At 33.9% G+C, this 18,912-nt stretch overlaps 1 protein-coding gene across 1 annotated transcript; it reads left to right on the top strand.

The window, feature by feature from the left end:
• Positions 1–449: 449 nt before the first annotated feature.
• LOC149570379 (two-component response regulator ORR3-like) lies at positions 450–3,567 on the top strand. The gene is made up of 5 exons (XM_089823024.1): positions 450–1,206; positions 1,314–1,396; positions 2,840–2,917; positions 3,008–3,078; positions 3,229–3,567. The coding sequence occupies exons 1-5, from the start codon at positions 1,077–1,079 to the stop codon at positions 3,419–3,421; spliced, it is 555 nt and encodes a 184-aa protein (XP_089679150.1). The 5' UTR covers positions 450–1,076; the 3' UTR covers positions 3,422–3,567.
• The last annotated feature ends 15,345 nt before the right edge of the window (positions 3,568–18,912 follow it).

Raw genomic sequence — 18,912 nt, forward strand, 5'->3', positions numbered from 1 at the left:
TCGGGCCATTTTATATGTTGTGGAACATTGTTGTTTGTGAGGATGGCACAAGATTATCTATGAGTCTGACTCTCAAGTGGTGGTGAACTTGCTTTCCTCGTAGGAGCTTGAGGATATTAATTGGCAGTTGGCCACTATTGTTAATCAGAGTCTTCTCTTTTGTACCTCTCTTGAGTTCATTAAGTTTACTCACATTCCTCGTGAATGGAACATAGTTGTTGATTGTTTAGCCAAATTGGCTTCTGGTCATGCTCTATGTTGGAATCTTATGGACAGAGGGCAACTTCCCTTTGAGATGGTGTAAGAATTTGATGAACTTGTTGCTCATGATAGAGCTCCTTGTTGTAATCATTTTTGTCTTGATAAATTTTTACCCCTCTTTTTCCAAACATATTAATCTTGATAAAAATAAAATAAAATATATAATTACGTATTCATGAGAATGAGAGATTCATGAGGATGAAAGGGAGAATGATAGTGAAGAAAAAAAGATGATGCTCACACAACTTTAATACTAATGGATTTCTTTGTTTACCTTGTCTGTGATAATGAATCGATTGGAAAGGTTAATGCATCATCTTTCTTTATCTATACGAGGCATCAGCTTTCTTCGTTTACTATCTTTCTATTTCATAAACTTTGATGTTAACAAAATGAACAAGAAACAAAATTTGATAAAATAAAATCTACTCATCCCCCTCTCTCCTGCGAGCTACATACACGTCAACATCAACCGAAACAATACACAGTACATCGGCTACGCGGAGGGCTTCTGTATTGTTCCGCCGAGAAGTTTTACAATGTCTTTTCTTTTGGCAGTCCCAAATTCAGCGTTGGCATATTTGGAATGCCTGCAGAATGGGAATATATGGCGAATCCCCAAAAAGCTTTGAAGCCCACGACAATCCGGTGGGGTCCCCGCTGTGGAGCCCAACCATCTGAAACGTTTTCTGCTTGCTCCCCACTATACAAACCCTCTCATAAGTTCTTCCCCACCGGCAATTGCAAATGCCCATTTGCGCATTTCTATTTTACTCTCTCCTCCCTCGGACTTACTCTCCGACATTTTTGTTTTAATGAAGTGTTTAAGTAATACCCTCATGAATTCAGACTCACCCACTTCTCAAATTCATGTCCTCGTTGTGGATGACTGCTTGATAGACCGCAAAATCATGGAAAAACTGCTCAGAATGATGTTCTTCAAAGGCAGGATGAGTGTGCTTTAATTGCTCTGGTTTTTTGGTGTTTTCCTTTAAGTCATTCATCCATGGAGTAATGTTGTAAGCCTGATTCTAATCTATTATGTGATGCAGTTACCGTTGTAGAGAGCGCTGCAAGGGCACTGGAGGTGTTGGGGGTCCATGAAGATGAGCTTCCTGATGCTGATTCTAACAATGTAAGCATGGATTTTCTAGCAGCATACCCATTTTTAGCTAGATTGGGGCTAATGAAGCCATTCTCATTTGAACAATTGTGAAAAACTTTCAGACTGACCTCCAAAACCATATTTATGGTCATTTAACATGTCCTATATTTGTGAATGTTAATGACGTTATAGCTCTAGCTCTTAGTGCAATTCAATTACAGATATGGAATGTAGGAGTATCTTTTCTTCAAGCCTTTTTGTTTTAACATTATATCTACATGTCAGTCTGTCCGTTACCTCTTTCATCAGTCGGATGATTGATAAAGGGTTTTAAGCTGATTAGCTTTTTCATAGTTTTTCCCTCACTATTTCTGTGAAGAGTGTGATGTTGGATACCATAGTTCTTTAAAGCTCGGTCACTTGACCCGTTTAAATCCTAATCCAACTCCTGTAAGCAGCCATGTATAGAGGTCCATTTTCTCAATCCAGAAGATGCACTAGCCCACAATCTCCACTGAGGTAATCCTAATTTTTTTAGAAGATTTGCTTTAAGTTCTTTTATTTTTTCTTGTATGTCTAACAAATTTTTAATACAGCCATTAAATAGTGTGCAAGATCAGGCATTTAAGTAATACTGGTTGTCAAGGTCCAACTAATGAAATTCTTGATATTTCCACTTTGTTTGTTGTCTGGTGGTTCGATCTCAAATTTTGATCTTCCCTAACATTTGGATCCCACATCATATCCTTCATCCATGGAGATTAACCTTTCAGGACATATGTTTATAATGCCAATTGTTCGAGTGCGGGCTAGAAAGTTAAGGATTGATTCCCTTGTACATTCTACTCCAGAGCACGTTCTGTTATCAGTCATGAATTTTCCTCGAGGGTTTTAGAATGGCCTTATCCCTGCAAATAAAAGAACTAGAGGGGAGAAAATGCTCTTTGCCATTACTGAATTCATCTTGGGGTAGCTGCACTATATTTAATCTGTTGAGTCACAAGTGCAATCATAATTTGAAATTTTCAGTAATTCTTGTTTTGATCAGTTTTTAAGTCGTAAAGTTTAAAAACTTATTTATTCATGCACCCACAAACATTAACAACTTTAATCAATTCATGATATTATATTCATGCTTCTGAGTAAGATTGCATGTAAGTTTATCAACATCAATGTTTCGGATCATATTCAATGATCCATCATCATGATGGGAGAGCTAAGAATATAAAGAAAAATAATCAGATATTATATTCATGCTTCTGAGTAAGATTGCATGTAAGTTTATCAACATCAATGTTTCGGATCATATTCAATGATCCATCATTATGATGGGAGAGCTAAGAATATAAAGAAAAATAGATTATTGTTGATGCTGTTCTTATCCAGAAACATGAATATACTGTAACAAACTTTTTCCAATAGATAGCACAAGGACATTTTTCATCTTATTCCCTCTCCTTGTTTTTGTTGCAGGACCTCAGAGTGAATCTGATTATCACAGACTACTGTATGCCAGGAATGAATGGTTATGATCTTCTCAAAAAGGTCAAGGTAAATATCACTCTTGATTGCTTAGGGTAAAAAGATCCGTGTTCATTTTGATTGCTTCAAACTCAATTGCTCTTTGGAAACAATTTGTAGGAAACACAAAGCCTTAAGGAAATACCAGTCGTGATGATGTCTTCTGAAGATGTGCCCCAGCGGATTAAAAGGTAAATGGGCGGATTAATTCATGGGCAAACACTGATTTAATAACTGGTTTGGGAAGTGATTCAAGAATATCATTATAAAGCTGTTTTAAGATACATAACCATTCTGTTAAATCGCGATAGTTAACATTTGTATGTGTACTATATCTACAGATGTCTTGATGAAGGAGCAGAGGACTTTATAATGAAGCCTCTACAGATATCGGATATTAAGAAATTGAGAAATCATGTAAAATCATCAAGGTCACTGTGTAGTTCGGCCACAAGAAAGAAAGTTCCCTCTAGAAGGCTGTCAGGAAAAAGTTCAGACAGACAGCCTGGTTTAAGTGGAATAGTATTTGCTTGATTTCCAGTGGTTTTACTTTTCTCCTACATTTTTGAGGCTATACTACTAGTTCGAAAGTTGCCGTAACTTTTTCTCTTTGTAATTGAAAATGAAACAGAAATTGGGAAATTCTCTTATTTATAAAAACTTTACAGAACTTTCCATTATATCAAGCCTCTTTTTCAAGTGTTTGAAATTTTTAATGTTTTTTTAAACCAAGGGAATGTTTCCACTACCTGTTCAGCAGCTCATTTTTTTCGGGGAGGAGTGGGGAAACTAGTTTCCCTTGGGGCATGCACACAGTCCTGTAGCATACACGCACCATTCAATCCTGGGATGGTCTCAAAAAGTTACTTCGAATATTATGCATAGACTTGTCTGGCTAACGATAACCCATGAAACTTTGAAGAAGGATACATTAAAAGATGCCTCATTCCCATGTCTTTTCCGAATATGTTTCCCCCCTGTTTCAGTCTAAACTTCTTTGCACTAGCCCAAGTAATTAAGGATCTTATCTTTCAAGATAGCTAATGTCAAAAGCTTATTGCTCACATAGATTAAGTGTTGCCAGAAAATGAAAAACCAGGTAAAAAAATTCTTGTTGGAAAATGAACACTGTACTCTTTTGTTTTATACTAAATTTTGATGACGATGTTCTATTTAAGGACTGAATGAAATATCAGTACAATATTGTCTGCAAATGCCTATTTACTTCTAACTTCTCGTATTGTCTACCCAACATTCTGAATGCACATTTGACAATATTTATAATTAATTGAAATTCAGATTATCCCAAAGATTCAAATTGTCTATCCAATACTCTGAATGCTCATTTGAATATCTGAATTTCAATTAAATTAGTAATAATTTTGATTAAATATGCATTGGATAGAAGTTGCCCACAATACCTACGAAGGAAAAGAGGAAGGAACACTGGAAATCGTCTATCCAATACTCTGAATGCTCTATTGAATATTTGAATTTCAATTAAATTAATAATAATTTTGATTAAATATGCATTGGATAGAAGTCGTCCACAATACCTAAGAAGGGACAGTGGAAATCTGTTTTTATAGAAAATGAAAACGAAAACCTGACATTAGAAATAGTAGTTTACAAGGAAAACATTACATTTTAATTATATATGTCAAAATACTTTATGTAAACCATGTATTATTGATTTTCCCAAATACAAATGCGGGAACCAGCTGTGAGCTTTTTAAACGCAAAATGACAACCAAGGTGGAAACAAGCTATCATACTTGAGTTTTTGTAATAAATAAATAGCTTAAAGCCAGCCAATATATGTTTGGGCACAAGATTGATCCTCAATGCAGTAAACCCCAACTCGGCCTGCAATCAAAACCATCCCTTCCATTCCCTATAAATATTACTATTTATGGTATAATTAATTGGATCCAGCCAGTTTTCAGTTTAATAGTCTTCTACACAGTATTTCAACTGTTCTTCACTATCTATAAATAAAAATGTAAATCTTTGTTTGTATACAACAATAATTTTACATGAGCTTTCATTGAATATATTTTTATATGGGCAATTTGGGCCCACGCTTTAGGCAAATGTGTTTAAGCTGAAAACTCAAAAAGTAGCTTCGGCAACCTTCCTACCATGGTGGAAACTTAAAGGGCAACTTAATGGAGTGTCACAATGAAAACCTTAAAGGGCACCAATGGCTTTTATATCTATTTATACCTATTTTGACATTGTTACTTGAGTCGTTAGTTTCATGGTGTACAATCTACACTCTCTTTCCTTTAGAAGGAATATCTTAGCTTTTCTGTTTATTTATAAATAAATAAAAATTTAGTAAATGCTATTAGTTAGAGTAATGATTGGGAGAGTAAGTCTTTTAGAAAGAAGTAAACATCTAAGATCAACAAGAAACATGAAGATACAAAAAGGATAAATCAATCTACTATATGAGAACATGGCACAAAAGAATTGGGTTGTACATAGTTTGAATCCAAAAATTTATATCAAAGAGCTTAATTTTGATCTAGCATCATAATGCCTATTTGAATAAGGCTTGCTTCTTAATAGGATTTGCATTTTCACTAGAAAAAATAGAAGAGGACAATTAGCTTCCCTTGTTGAAGGGTGAAGAGCCATGAGAAAGATTGTTAATTTGAAGATGAATCCAAGAATCACAAACTTTAGTTGACTCCAAAAAATTTCACTATCAAAGAGTTGTTGCTCTTTGAGTTTCATCTTATCTAATAAAGGGCAATGCATACTACCAACCCACTCTTGGGGGTAGCTAAGGTCTTCAAATTTGTCAATTCTAAACTAGAAGAGGGGTAAACAATTATTCAACGCAAAGAATTACATAGCAAGTAGGGTCACTCGCCCAATAGAGAAGAGCACTACACAGCCCTGTCTTTATCCCCTTATTGATCAACCATGCGAGACAATTTCAAAGACAATTGTCCCCTATCCACAATATCCTAACCTTGCATTTGGTTAGAAGGCCCATTTGGCCAAACACTGCTACTTCGTTCCACTTCGTAGCAATATGAATAAAAGTAACAAATTCCAAAGACTTGCACATATTTATAATCTTTTGATAACCAAAGCTAAATGATAGTTGATTTCATCCAATCATTGCTCATTCAAAAGTATCAATTTTATCTTGTATGACATTATGATGTAGTATAAAGTTTGTCATTTTTAAGTACGTTTCTAGTGCAATTACATTATAGATGTTGTAGATGACTTGTCAACACCTTATGATTTGTAGTAGTACCCTAGTGTTTTGGATGCACATGTGATGATTACACTTGATGTTGTGGCACATTTGATGATGCCTTGTAACATGTTGTGACAAATACTACTAGTGGATTGTTGATGTGTATATGTTTCTCCTAATTATGTCTCAATCTAACTTAATTATTGTCAATGCCTATGATTACACTTGATGTTGTGACACATTTGATGATGCCTTGTAACATGTTGTGACAAATACTACTAGTGGATTGTTGATGTGTATATGTTTCTCCTAATTATGTCTCAATCTAACTTAATTATTGTCAATGTCTATTACAAGTGATATGCTATAATTAGTTTGATGCTAGTGTGTTGAGTAACATATGTGAATGACTGAAATACAATTGTAATAGAAAATTGATGGAGGACTACTAGCCATGGGTATCGATTCATATAGAATCTGTCATTTTTTTCTTCTAATTATTACACATTACAATAGTGTAGATGTTAAGCATTTGAATTGCTATTTGGAGATTTTAAATTCACTATGATGAGGGAAGGCCAATGAAAGAACTTGAGTCACCATATTCAAGGATACATTATATGTTTTTTCCTAGCCTAATGAAATTGGTAGCCAAGAACAAAAATAGTTTAACTTGTCTCTTTGAAAAAATGAACAAAACAAGTCCGACAACATACAAATCCAAACAACAATTTGAGACCTATCAAAGTAGCATGTGCTCAATTCCAAATGACTTTTTGAGATATCTATGAAAGCAACAAACTCATCCCATACAAACTTTAGTACCTATCAAGGCAATTGATTTACTTCAGTCAAAAAGGTAACGTAGGTCTATTGGTGACATCAATACAATGACTTAAAACTTATTTCTTGTAAAGCAACTTCATATTAGCCAATGATATCCTCACTAGAGCACTTGACTATGAGAAGTTAGAGCTTATTTCTTTTAAGAAAACTTAATATTATCTAATGATATCCTCAGTAGAGCACTTGCCTAAGAGAAATTAGTGATGTAGTCAAATTCACAAAACATGATTACATTAATTTTAGGGGAAAAAAAAACTTATACAAAGAACTCAAGAATTGAATTAATGATTTTTTCATTATTCCTCCTCCAACTTCTTTATAATTGAAAAATTGAATCCTCATATCTCCTCTACAATTCTCCCAAAAATCTATCTTACTATTTCTTAATTATGACCCTTTTAAAATCATTACATCCAACTTGAGAACATGGCAAGAAATTATAAAAACTAAATTAGTGAATGCTGGTGAAAAGTTAAAGAGTTATTTTAAGTTCACTATTTGAAACAAAACTGGTAGATCTCCAAATTCATTTTTTAACTCGGATGCAAATGCTGACGTTCTTTGGCAATAAGTAGTTTGATCTTATAGATACTCTTTCTATATGTAGGTCAAACATGACAAGGATCAATCCATTTTTTTTTATAATTGAAGCACAAACATTCTTATAAATAGAAATATAGAAAGTTATATTTGACATCAATATAATATGTATAAATGTTATATTGGTCTTATTATTGGGTTTACCTCAATTTCATTTTAAGTTATAGATTATTTCAACAATTAAAATTATTATATCATACAGTTTGATTGATGTTTTATTATAATTTAATTATTCTAATTTTGTATCAAAATATATAGTTTATGAGTGTTAGTTCATAAAGATCTTTCATTTATAAGATTCAACTTTTTAATTTTGAGTCAAACTTGTTGATCCTTTTTTTTTGTGAGTGATGGTTTAGAACAATCATTATCTTATGATCATTCAAATTCATTGATCCATATTTAATAAGTAGTAGTTGACAAGCATCAATCTCTTTCAATCTCTTCTAAATTTATTAATCTATATTTTATGAATTGTATTTCATAAAATCCAACTTATGTGATCATATTTTATAAACTTTAGTTTACAAGAACTTTGATTATTAGAAATAAATATCAAAATATTAATTTACAAGATTATTATTAGAGATAAATATATGAATAATTATTCACAACTTTATTATTATAAATAAATTCACGAACAATAATTTACTAGAATTACAATCAAGTTTACTAGAATCTTGATTAATAGAAATAAATTTATTAATAATAATTTACAAGACTTACAATTATATAGATAAATTAGAATTTTCAAGAATCTAGATTAATTGAAATGAATTTATAATCAATATTTCATAGAAGTTACAATTATTAAATAGAGAGATTAGATTTATGGATAGTATTCAATAAAGACAAATTTATAAAAATAATGATCATAAGAAATAGATTCATTAAAATCATGACTCATAAATATGAACCAAAAGAACTTTTGTATAAAATGAGTCAAAATTTCCCTATGCTTCTCACTATTACCATTTTAACAAAAATGCCATTGTACACTCACATAGATTATTCACATTGCTACATTTTAGAAAGATTATTCCTTATAATCAAGGAATAGACATTCTTCTTTGATATTTTAGAAAGATTATTCCTTATATTGAAGAATGGGCATTCTTTTTCATATTATTGAAATATAACCAAATCTATTAGCATTTCTTTTTATTTATGGAAGTATACAAAGGTATACTTGATATTAATATAATATGTATAAAAGGTTATCTTCTTTTAACTATTGGATTTATCTTCATATTCATTTTAGGTTATAAATTATTTCAAGAATTAAAATTATTATATTATATAGTTCAAATGATGATTTAATAAAATTCAATTGTTCTAATTTTAAATCAAAATCCTTATTTTATGAATGCTGGTTCACAAGTATATCTCATTTATAAGATCCAACTTTTTAATTTTGGGTCAAACTTGTTGATCCATATTTTGTGAGTAGTGGTTTAGAGCAATCATTATCTTATGATCATTCATATTCATTGACCTATATTTAATAAGTAGTAGTTTAGAAGAATCAATTTCTTTTAAATATATTGAACTATATTTTATGAGTAGTAGTTCATAAAATCTAATATCATGTGATCACATTTTATAAACAACTTACAAGAATCTTTGATCATTAGAAATAAATATATGAACAATAATTCACAACTTTATTATTAGAAATAAATTCATGATCAATAATTTATAAAGATTACAATCAAGATATAAATCAGACGACACAAGATCTTGATTGATATACATACTTTTAAGAATTCACAAGAATCATGATGATCATAGATAGATTTATATAAACCAATAGAACTTTTATATAAAGTAGTCAAAATTTTCACATGGATACCTCATGCTTCTCACTATTACAATTTTTTGCAAAAGAAAGCTCATTGTACACTCACAAGAATTACTATTTTTCACAAAGATTATTCACATGGCTACATTGTTAGAAAGATTATTCATAGTACAACTACACCCAACCAAGGATATATTCATACAAAAGCATAAAGTATTATCAATTTTGGATTAAATGTTAGTGTTCCAAAGTTAGAATGATTTGGACCCATGATTGATGGGAAGCATATAATTTAAAAAATTCAATGTGTATGTTAAAAAAAGGTATTGTAAACATCCATAAGAACAACATGGGAATCTACATCAAAGGCGATAGATGGGAGAAAGAGACAATAGTTTCAAAAGGCAAATTTATCAAAATGAATTGATGTGTTGAAGATACGAATATATTCTTTACAATTATCAAAATCTTGAGGACGGCCATGTCTGCAAGTCGCGACGAGTAAGATACGACATCAATGGATATTGTATATTCACCAAAAGAGATCCTGAATTCTAATAATAATAATAATAATAATACAGCATTAGCTCAGTATTTTTGTTTTACAGATTAGATTCTATGGCTATGATTTTCATTTTCTGAATACTTGGTCTTTTTTTCAAATATGCTTCTTGTTTGAATGATTATAGCCTTTGACGTTATTCAATCCGAAAGGCACAATTTCCAAAGGCTCTCAAAGTGGGATAGATCTTGGTATATTGCTGTAGAGATCTGAATAAGAAATTCTCACTAACTTGTTGGATCCATCATCCAAAGCTTGGGCCCATCCCCCATTACTGTCTTGCTTCCACTACACAATGGTCGGCCATGTGGTGGAAGGCACCAATTATTGTCTCCTTAGTTGGGGACCTCCTATGTTGCAATGGCAGGCATTTATATTTTTGGAAAGGAAATAAGGTCTCCTCAAGATTAATCTATGGTCAATACACATGTATAAGGTTTTCCTATGATTGATTAATCTATGGTTACTTCATGTATACATATAATATGGATTAGTTTGGATTAGATTGAAGCTTGTTAGAGGGTAGGATCATAATAATGGTTCCCACTTTCCATCACGACGAAAAAATCAAACATAAAGTGGGGACATTCATGTTTAGAGGCTTCGAATAAAGCTTGACCTTCGAATGAAGGTCTCTAGGGGCTTCATTCCGACATGGCACGTAAAGCCGTTGGAAAAGTTTAAATTCATTTTTTTACCCTTTTTGTCTCATTCTTGCTTGTACGAGTTGGTGGACTAGGGGGCTTAGGGCAAAGTTTGTGACATCATAGCTTGCATCAGCATCTCCATCTACCATTTTTTACCTCTTTATTTTCTTTGTTTTTGTGTTGTTTATGAATATTTAATTATTTTTAATGAATATTTAGTTAATTTTAATGATGTTTAGTTGTTTCTAATGAAAGTTTAGTTATTTTTTATTGTATCTTACTCAATTTTATGTTTATGTGTTGTTGTAGTTAGTTTTATATACATTGATTTGTATTTTTTTTATTATGTTAGATAGTTTTTAACACAACAATAGTTAGTGTTACCCATGAATGAATTGTTCACCTATATTTATTCATGATCATGGTAGTTTTTAGCTTGTTTCTTAGGAAAGGGTCTCCGATTGAAATCTTCAATTTAAACACTGGCTAGTACGGTGCTCTTTAATTTCATGTTTTCGGTCTAACAAACACTTGAACTTGAACATTGAACACCTTGTTCAAGGTTCAATGTTCATAAGTTTGCAAGTCTTCTTCTATCAGGTCAGTGCAAGTTTTGAAGAGTCATTTGTTCTCACGGATACTTTTGCTCATTGTCAAAGTTGAACAATGAACTTTTTGTTCAGAGTTCAGAGGTTCACTCGTATTTCTAAATTTGGTTGTCTTAAGAGCATAGTTTCAAACATTTCTTGACTTTTGAACTTGAACCTTGAACTATTCTAGTAGTTCAAACATTCATGTTCACTTGGTCAAAAAAGTTTATATCATTAGGGGCACGTGTCCAAGCAAGTGGCGGTACAAAGAATAACTTTTTTTTATTGAGATCTATAGGAAAGATATGTATTAGTTGGGATTTAATGACAATAATGGCAAGACATGTTTTGGTACGTGTGAAGTCCAAATGAACCTTTAATGATGGAAAGTACTAGTCTCTTCACCTGTCTTGTCAGCCATTTGCATGCTTTTGATCCAGGTCTTATGTTTTAAAAGAAGTTACCCCACTTTCATTCCTTTTGCCATTGTTGTTTTAAGAAAGGATTTTTCTTGTCTTGTCTGGAGATACACAAAGGTAGCTTAAGGATTTCTTTCAGCAAAGCTTACATGCATCCAGCATGGTGAGTTTCTTGCCCTTCCTTGTCAGGTGTTATTTCTTTTCCTACATTATTGTAAGGGCTATGAATTCTTTCAATCTTGTTGTGTTCTGGTTAACCCTTCCTGCTATGGTTGTGTTTTGTCCTAAATTACTTGATAAGGTAAAGGAGTATGTCATAAGTAGTGTCTTGCTTGATATTGAGAGCACATTCCTTGCAAAGGAAGACATGGGTAAGTTGTTAGCCAGATTTTCAAGCCCAAAGCCCAGGCCTATATCCCAGAAGGTTTCAAAGAGTGGGTTGTTACAAGCGTCTGCCTTCCCCGAAGTGTTTTCTTTCCCAGAATTAGTCCTAGCATGCAAAGATAGGTATGATGCAACTGAAAAGTGTACCTATGCCTTTAATGGTGAGGTCTTGGTGTATATCAATTGAGTTGCTGTAAGGGGTGCGTTGAAGATCCCTCCACATGAGGTCTGTGAGGATTTGACTATCAACTCTTTGTACACATAGTTCTTTATAGATGTCAATGATTTTAATAATACAATTGCTAAATGTTGGCTTTTCAAATCTAAGAGACGAGGTTCTCACCTTCCATGTCCATTAACTAGAGAGTACACAATTCCTAAGATTAAAGATGTCATCACACTATTGAATAGAGTGAAAGGGAATCCCCATGCCTTTCATTGGGAGAATTGGATGTACTTTTTCATTCAAACTATTTTGGGAGAAGATAGATTTATTGACTGGGTGGATATTGTAGCAACTAGGCTTCAAGAGGAACTTTCTCAAGTTTTTGGAACTTCTAGCTTTTATATGTCTTCCTATTTGTTTTATAATTTGTCTTGTGGTAGAGAATGGAAGGGCTTATCTCACCTGGATTGGAATCAACGCATGCCAATTTATGAATACTATCCCCTTTTGCAAAAGAGCAAGAACTCGAAGGGTTTCAGAACAGTTCAAGATACCTTCTTAGCTAAACTGGTGTTCAAGCTTCACGAGAAAGAGAACACAAGGATAACATAGGAAGCTGCTCAATTGATTGACATTTATGGCAGTTTCTTTACTGAATTCCCAAAGTTCACTTATCTAAGAGTTGGAGGATATGAAGAAAAACCCCTAAGACTGCCTTGACACTACTTGGACCATTTTGTATTGATCGAAATGTGTAGACAATTGGCTAAAGTAGGAATGAGTTGTAAATCTCGAAAATTCTCTGGCTACACATTCCCAATTGAATTCGAACATTATAGGTGCAAGACAATTCAAGATGCTTTGAAGCTAAAAGATGAAATTAAATCCATGAACCTATTGACCTATTCCGCTAGACCTAACTTTGATAGCCAAGAATTTTCCCTAAGATATTCTGACCTAGATTCATCTGCTCTTCATGTCTCTCATCTAGAAAACTTTTAGGCTAACTGTTAGGATGATTTTGAGGTTAGGAGAAGGTTGTGGTCTAGATTGTCACTAGCCCATATCAAAGATTTTAATATTTCTCTAGATACCTCTGGAGGAGTTGAAGAAGAAAATGAAGAAACTATTAACTCAGCTTATATTGAACAAGTGGAGGCTTTCCATTTACCAACAATCGACTAGAGCATATGAGAAGAAGATGACCTACGTGCTAGAAGCTTTCTTGTCCTAACGAAAATAGAATAATGGCTCTTAAACAAAAGGTAGTCAAAATCAACGACTCATGGTGTTCAAGAAGTTCATGCTATTCCCAATTCACCCATGGTCGTTCCTAATACTAATGAAGTTGTTCCTTTTCCTTGTTCAAAGTTCATTTGAACTCTCTCCTTCTATCAAGTGGACTCACTCTTGTAGCAGAAAGAAGCAAGAATAACCAAGCATTTCAAAAGAAACTTGTGATAAGTTAGTTACGATTGATCTTGATTTAAGAGAAGAACCTTCTGTTGAAATCCTAAGTGGTGAAATGGAGCAAGGGAATCAACAAGTGATTTAGGGAGCCAATACTTTAAGGTCAATGGTGCTCAGTTCATCCCATGTTCTACAAACCCCTCCTCCTAAGGAAAATCTATCCATTCCTAATTCATTTGACCTGTCTATGAGTAAGAAAAGGAGTATAGTTCTAGCAATGCTTCCAGTAGGTGATATGGTAAGTGTCTTAGAAAGACTCCCAAAACTAAGAAAACAAAGATTGAGACCGTGCTAAATGTTGATGGGAATATAGGGAAATGGATAACTGAAGTGATGAAGCCAATGGCTGACAAGAGTATAGATGATGTGCTTCCCCAAGATTATACAATAGAGAAAACAACCCTTGGTCTTGCTTCCAAAGCATTAGATATGAAAATATGGATTGCTGGAAATTCAAGGATTTCTCACTGCATATGGAAGGATCAAAGAAACAAATAGGAATTAAAATAGTCCTTGCGAAAGATGGCATAATATATTCATCAGATTTAAAATCCAAATATAGAGGCTCTGCCAACTGCTATTTTTGCCATTGATGTCACTTCTCCCCTTAATAAAAGTTTTATTGAACAGGTTAAGAGAGATCGCTCTATTTCTCAAGTCTATAGTGAATGGTTGAATGTAGTTCATACCTAGGAAACCAGTTATTTCTCCCACTTTACTAACACTAATGTGGGAGCTAACAAGTTGGTGACCACTCTAGAATCATAAATGAATTCCTAGGACTATGAGAAAATCAAGTGGGATGAATACATCATTGACATTTTGGTGGTTCAAGAATATGGAACAAACAAGTTCCTGGCTGAAAATTCAGAGGTAAAATTTGATGTTGATTTTCTTTTCATTGCCAGAGCTAACTTAGAATGGAGAAATATAGTGATTGAACAAGGATTGGAGGAATGCTCTGAGCTGCTAAAGGAAGTGGGGTGTTTGAAGGAGATCCTAATAGCTAACATCAAGTGCATTGAAGCTAAAATCATGGATAACAAGGACCAAAATCAGAAATCCCCGAAGGAAGTGGAGACAACTTTCTTCTCTAAGGTGAAATTGCTAAAAGAATTGAGCGAGGTCTCTGTTAAAGACTTAACCATCATAGCCATAGTGGATTCCATGATGATCATATGCACATATCATTTAGAGGCATATGATAAAAAGCTCGACCATATCTATAGGATCATGAAGATGTAGAAACTTTGACTAGAGCAACTTGGCATCCTGCAGCAACAAGAACAAATCAATTTCCGTACAACATATAAGGCTTGGAAAGAAGCTGGTGGTGGTTTCTCTAACTCCCAAGATGCACATGATGATGTATGCAACATAGCTAGAGCTTAGAAGATGACTGAGAGGCCACATGCCTAAATTTCTTGTTTCTTTAGTTTGAAACTTGGTTTTGTTTAAACAATTGATAACTCCTTAAGGAGTTAGTTTTAAAAACTAATTTAGAAGCCTTACGTGGCTATATATATTTTATTTTAATTGACCTTGAGGGTTAGCCCTTTGGGCACGTAGATAGTTTTCTATTTTTTCAAGTCAATTGTTGTTTCTGTTGGCAATATGACCAATCAATCAAATAAGGTGAGATATGTGGTTGTCATTTATGGCAACATTTGTTTTGTAGTTTAGTCATGATTATTTGTGAAGGAAAATTGTCTAAGTATTAGACAGTGTTACAACAACATGACAAGATTTGTTGATGGTGGAATATTCCCTTGGAATATTCTCTTGCATAGTTAACCCTAAATGCATAAATCATCTTGATGATGCATATCAGTGCACATGTCCGTACAATCAACTGAGTTCAAGTTATGGAAGAAATATTGATGCAGATACCTTACAGTGCAGAATAGAGCATGTCAGCAAATTGACTTGTATGACTTGTAGAATTGTTTTGATTACTAAATCTTGTTGAGCTAACTTTAAGGATGATATGTGAGCTGACTAAATTATTAATATGATTGATATAAGTAAAGAACTTCAAATGCGAAGTTAAATAGAAGGAAATGTGAATGCAATATTATGATATGTGATGCAAAGAAATGTTATACGAGATATGATATGTGCATAGTCACTCTTTGAATGAAGAAATGACAATCAGAAGATTTGCAAAGTAGAGGAAGTAATCCAGTATTGTATGTATACCTATTCTCTTGAAGAACTTATTGTATAGTTGCATGTTAGGGAAGCAAGTTCTTCTTGCACACATTTGTATATGGTTTACCAACTCCTAATAGGGTTGAGGCTTCTAACAAGGCCTAGTCTCCTAACAGGGACTCAAGACACTATATATTCTTTATAGAATCCTAACATAATCAATATCCTTAACCAAATTCTTTTATATAGTGAATCATCCAGTGGGTTTCATCCCCACTGAGGTTATCCCTTAGCCAAGGTTTCCCTAGTTAACAAAATATGGTGTTATGAGCTCTCTCTATGTATGGTTTTTTTTACTATTTAGAATTGTTGATTTATTTTCTTAAGCATGTGGCAAAGTAATTAATAATATTCAATTGTTTGTAAAAAGATTGAAAATATTGATTCACCCCCCCTCCCCCCACCCCGCCTCTCAGTATTATCTATTTCTAACAATTGGTATCAAAGCCTCCTTATTTAGAAGAGGTTTAACAACTTGAATAAGATCCCTATGGATATGGAACAATTGAAGAAGAATCTTGAAGAAGCTCTTGAACAAATTGATCTCCTTATTGATGAAAGAGATGGCCTAAACGACAGATATAAAGATGTTGCAAAAGCTTACATTGGTGAACTAAAGGACAAGATAGATGACCTGAAGCAAAAAGAACCAAGTGAGTGAACCATTGATGATGGTATTGAAGATCTAAAGAAAGAAAATGAGATCTTGAAACATGAGTTAAAAATAGTTGAACTCAAGCTAAGTCTTAAGAAAAATGGAGGAAAGAATGACTCTAAAATAAAAGCTAAGAATACAGATTTAAGATCCTAGTCAAGCAAAGTAACATATGAATTGGAATTTATCAAGTTAGAGCATGTAGAATTAGAGAAATACAACACTATTGTGAAAGGTGAGTTGGTGCAAACCAAACAAAAACTTGAGAAATTATTGTTGGGTGATGCGACGCGCTCCCCTGCCCACAGGTGGTTAATTATGTGGTGTTCCATGTTCACTAACAGTCATGGCTTTTGGTGCAACGGAAAATAGGCCCTACAATTGGTATCAGAGCCTGGTTTTGGCCTGGTCATGGGTTCAAATCTCTCCGGTGCCTTCCTGACCCGTGTAAGCACCTGGTATGCGCGTCGAGGGGGAGATTGTTGGGTGATGCGACGCGCTCCCCTGCCCACAGGTGGTTAATTATGTGGTGTTCCATGTTCACTAACAGTCATGGCTTTTGGTGCAATGACAAATATGCCCTACAATTATATACCAGTAGTGAGAAGATTGAAGAACAAATATATGTACAGAGACCTAGTTATGACAAGACTGGACTTGGATTCTTCCTTAGACAATCCACCAAGAAATCTATTGAGATAAAAGAACCTGATACCCCTAAAGTCAAAAAGGATCTAAGCATAAGCAAAACAAATGATACATCTAAGGATAAGGAGAATGTTGTTCACTTTGAGAAATCTAAAGAATCTAATCAAGATGAGGATAACAGAAGAAAGGAATCTCATGCCTAGTGTAATGAACTTGAACATATTAGAGATGACTGCAAAGGTAAGTCTTTTAAACCTATTTCAAATTTTTATTGTCATAATTGTTATGGATATGGACATTATGCAGTAGATTGTAAGAGACCTGAATTTGATAGTGATAATGCAAATAATAGAATATCTAGGAGCACTAACCATGCAGGCAATAGAAGATCTCATAGCAATGAAAGTGGAGAAAGAAGACAAATTGTTTGTTATAGATGCAACAATCTTGGACACATAGCAAGGAATTGCAGAGCACCTGACAACTAGAATAATGAACAAAGAAGGAATGTACTTGTTGTTAGGAACCTGTGTGTTCCTTCTGTTTATTTTGTTAGAGTAGTGTTGTTGGACGCATATGCTTTGTAAGTCGTCCCGTGAGTATATTTTATTATCCCACATGCATAGGTAGTATTACTTTTCTAGATCGTACTCAGTATATAAGAATAGGTTGAGGCCCTTGATGGGCACGAATGAATTTATTGTATTGAGCTTGCTCAAAGGAGGTTACCCCCTCGAAGTGGCCTGCGATCAGTAGATTCATTCTGAGTTCTGCTATCACTTTGTATTCTGTTATTTCGAGCATTCTCACGATATTGCTATAAGGAGGTTCATCACATCTGGTATCAGAGCACTCTCTTGGGCTCGCTGGGTGGAAATTACATCAAATTTTTTTCTGTCGTGGCCTTCAGGTTCCTCTCACTTCTAATATCTCTTGTTATTGCAATAACTCTTTTCAGTTGTTCTATCTGTGAGTGAATTTTTCTAAGTCGATTGTTCAAAAAAAAAAAAAGAGTAAAAATTTTTCTGTTTTTTAGTCGTAGCTTCCTTGTTTGCTTTCTGTTTCTGCTCATACTTCCGCAGAACGTCTGCAATATCATTTCGCATACTTCCTTCCTTGGCGACCCAACCCCAAATTTTACATATCAAAGCCCTAAATCCCTCATTTATCTAATTTTAGGGTTTGCCCTATCTTTTTCACCTCTCATCCAATCGCCACCAAACTGAGCCACAAGATTCAATTCCTCATTTTGCTCCCTTATCCCTCTTGGACTGTTCGCCTCATTTCGCCTCCCTACCCTTGAAACCCTCATTTTTCTGTTTCCCTTGTTCCCAGATAGTCTCCCACCACCCGTCGAACACCCATTTCCTATCTGAGTTTTACCCAAATCCAAGTTTGCCGTAACTAAAAAAGTTTTTGTTTCTCATCTTCTACCCATTCCAAAAAAAAAAAAAAAAAAAAAAAAAAAAAAAAAAAAAAAAAAAAAACCTTGCTTTATGGTTGTTACGCGTACAGGAGCAAAAATCATGGAAGAAGAAATGGCATCCCTCAAAACCAAACTTCAAGATCTGGATGACAAAATTCTGGGTCTTAACTTTCAGCAGTCAGCCATGAGCCGAAACCATTCAGGAGATACTGGGTCCTCTTCTGGCAATTTCCGTGGACCAAAGCTTGATTTTCCACGCTTCGATGGTTCTGATCCGACTGGATGGATCTATAGGGCAGAGCAATATTTCAGCTTGCATAATACTTTGGATAACCACAAAGTCCCCCTTGCATCTTTTCATTTGGAACATGAAGCTCTTC

The sequence above is a fragment of the Cupressus sempervirens genome, chromosome 3 (assembly GCF_028749045.1).
Source record: "Cupressus sempervirens isolate cs-2001-9-10 chromosome 3, ASM2874904v1, whole genome shotgun sequence".
NCBI classification, from domain to species: domain Eukaryota; kingdom Viridiplantae; phylum Streptophyta; class Pinopsida; order Cupressales; family Cupressaceae; genus Cupressus; species Cupressus sempervirens.

Coding starts and splice junctions, on each gene's coding strand:
- LOC149570379 (XM_089823024.1), top strand. CDS start 1,077: ATGAAGTGTTTAAGTAATACCCTCATGAATTCAGACTCACCCACTTCT. Junction 2,918..3,007: donor ATCTTCTCAAAAAGGTCAAG/GTAAATATCACT, acceptor AACAATTTGTAG/GAAACACAAAGCCTTAAGGA. Junction 3,079..3,228: donor GTGCCCCAGCGGATTAAAAG/GTAAATGGGCGG, acceptor CTATATCTACAG/ATGTCTTGATGAAGGAGCAG.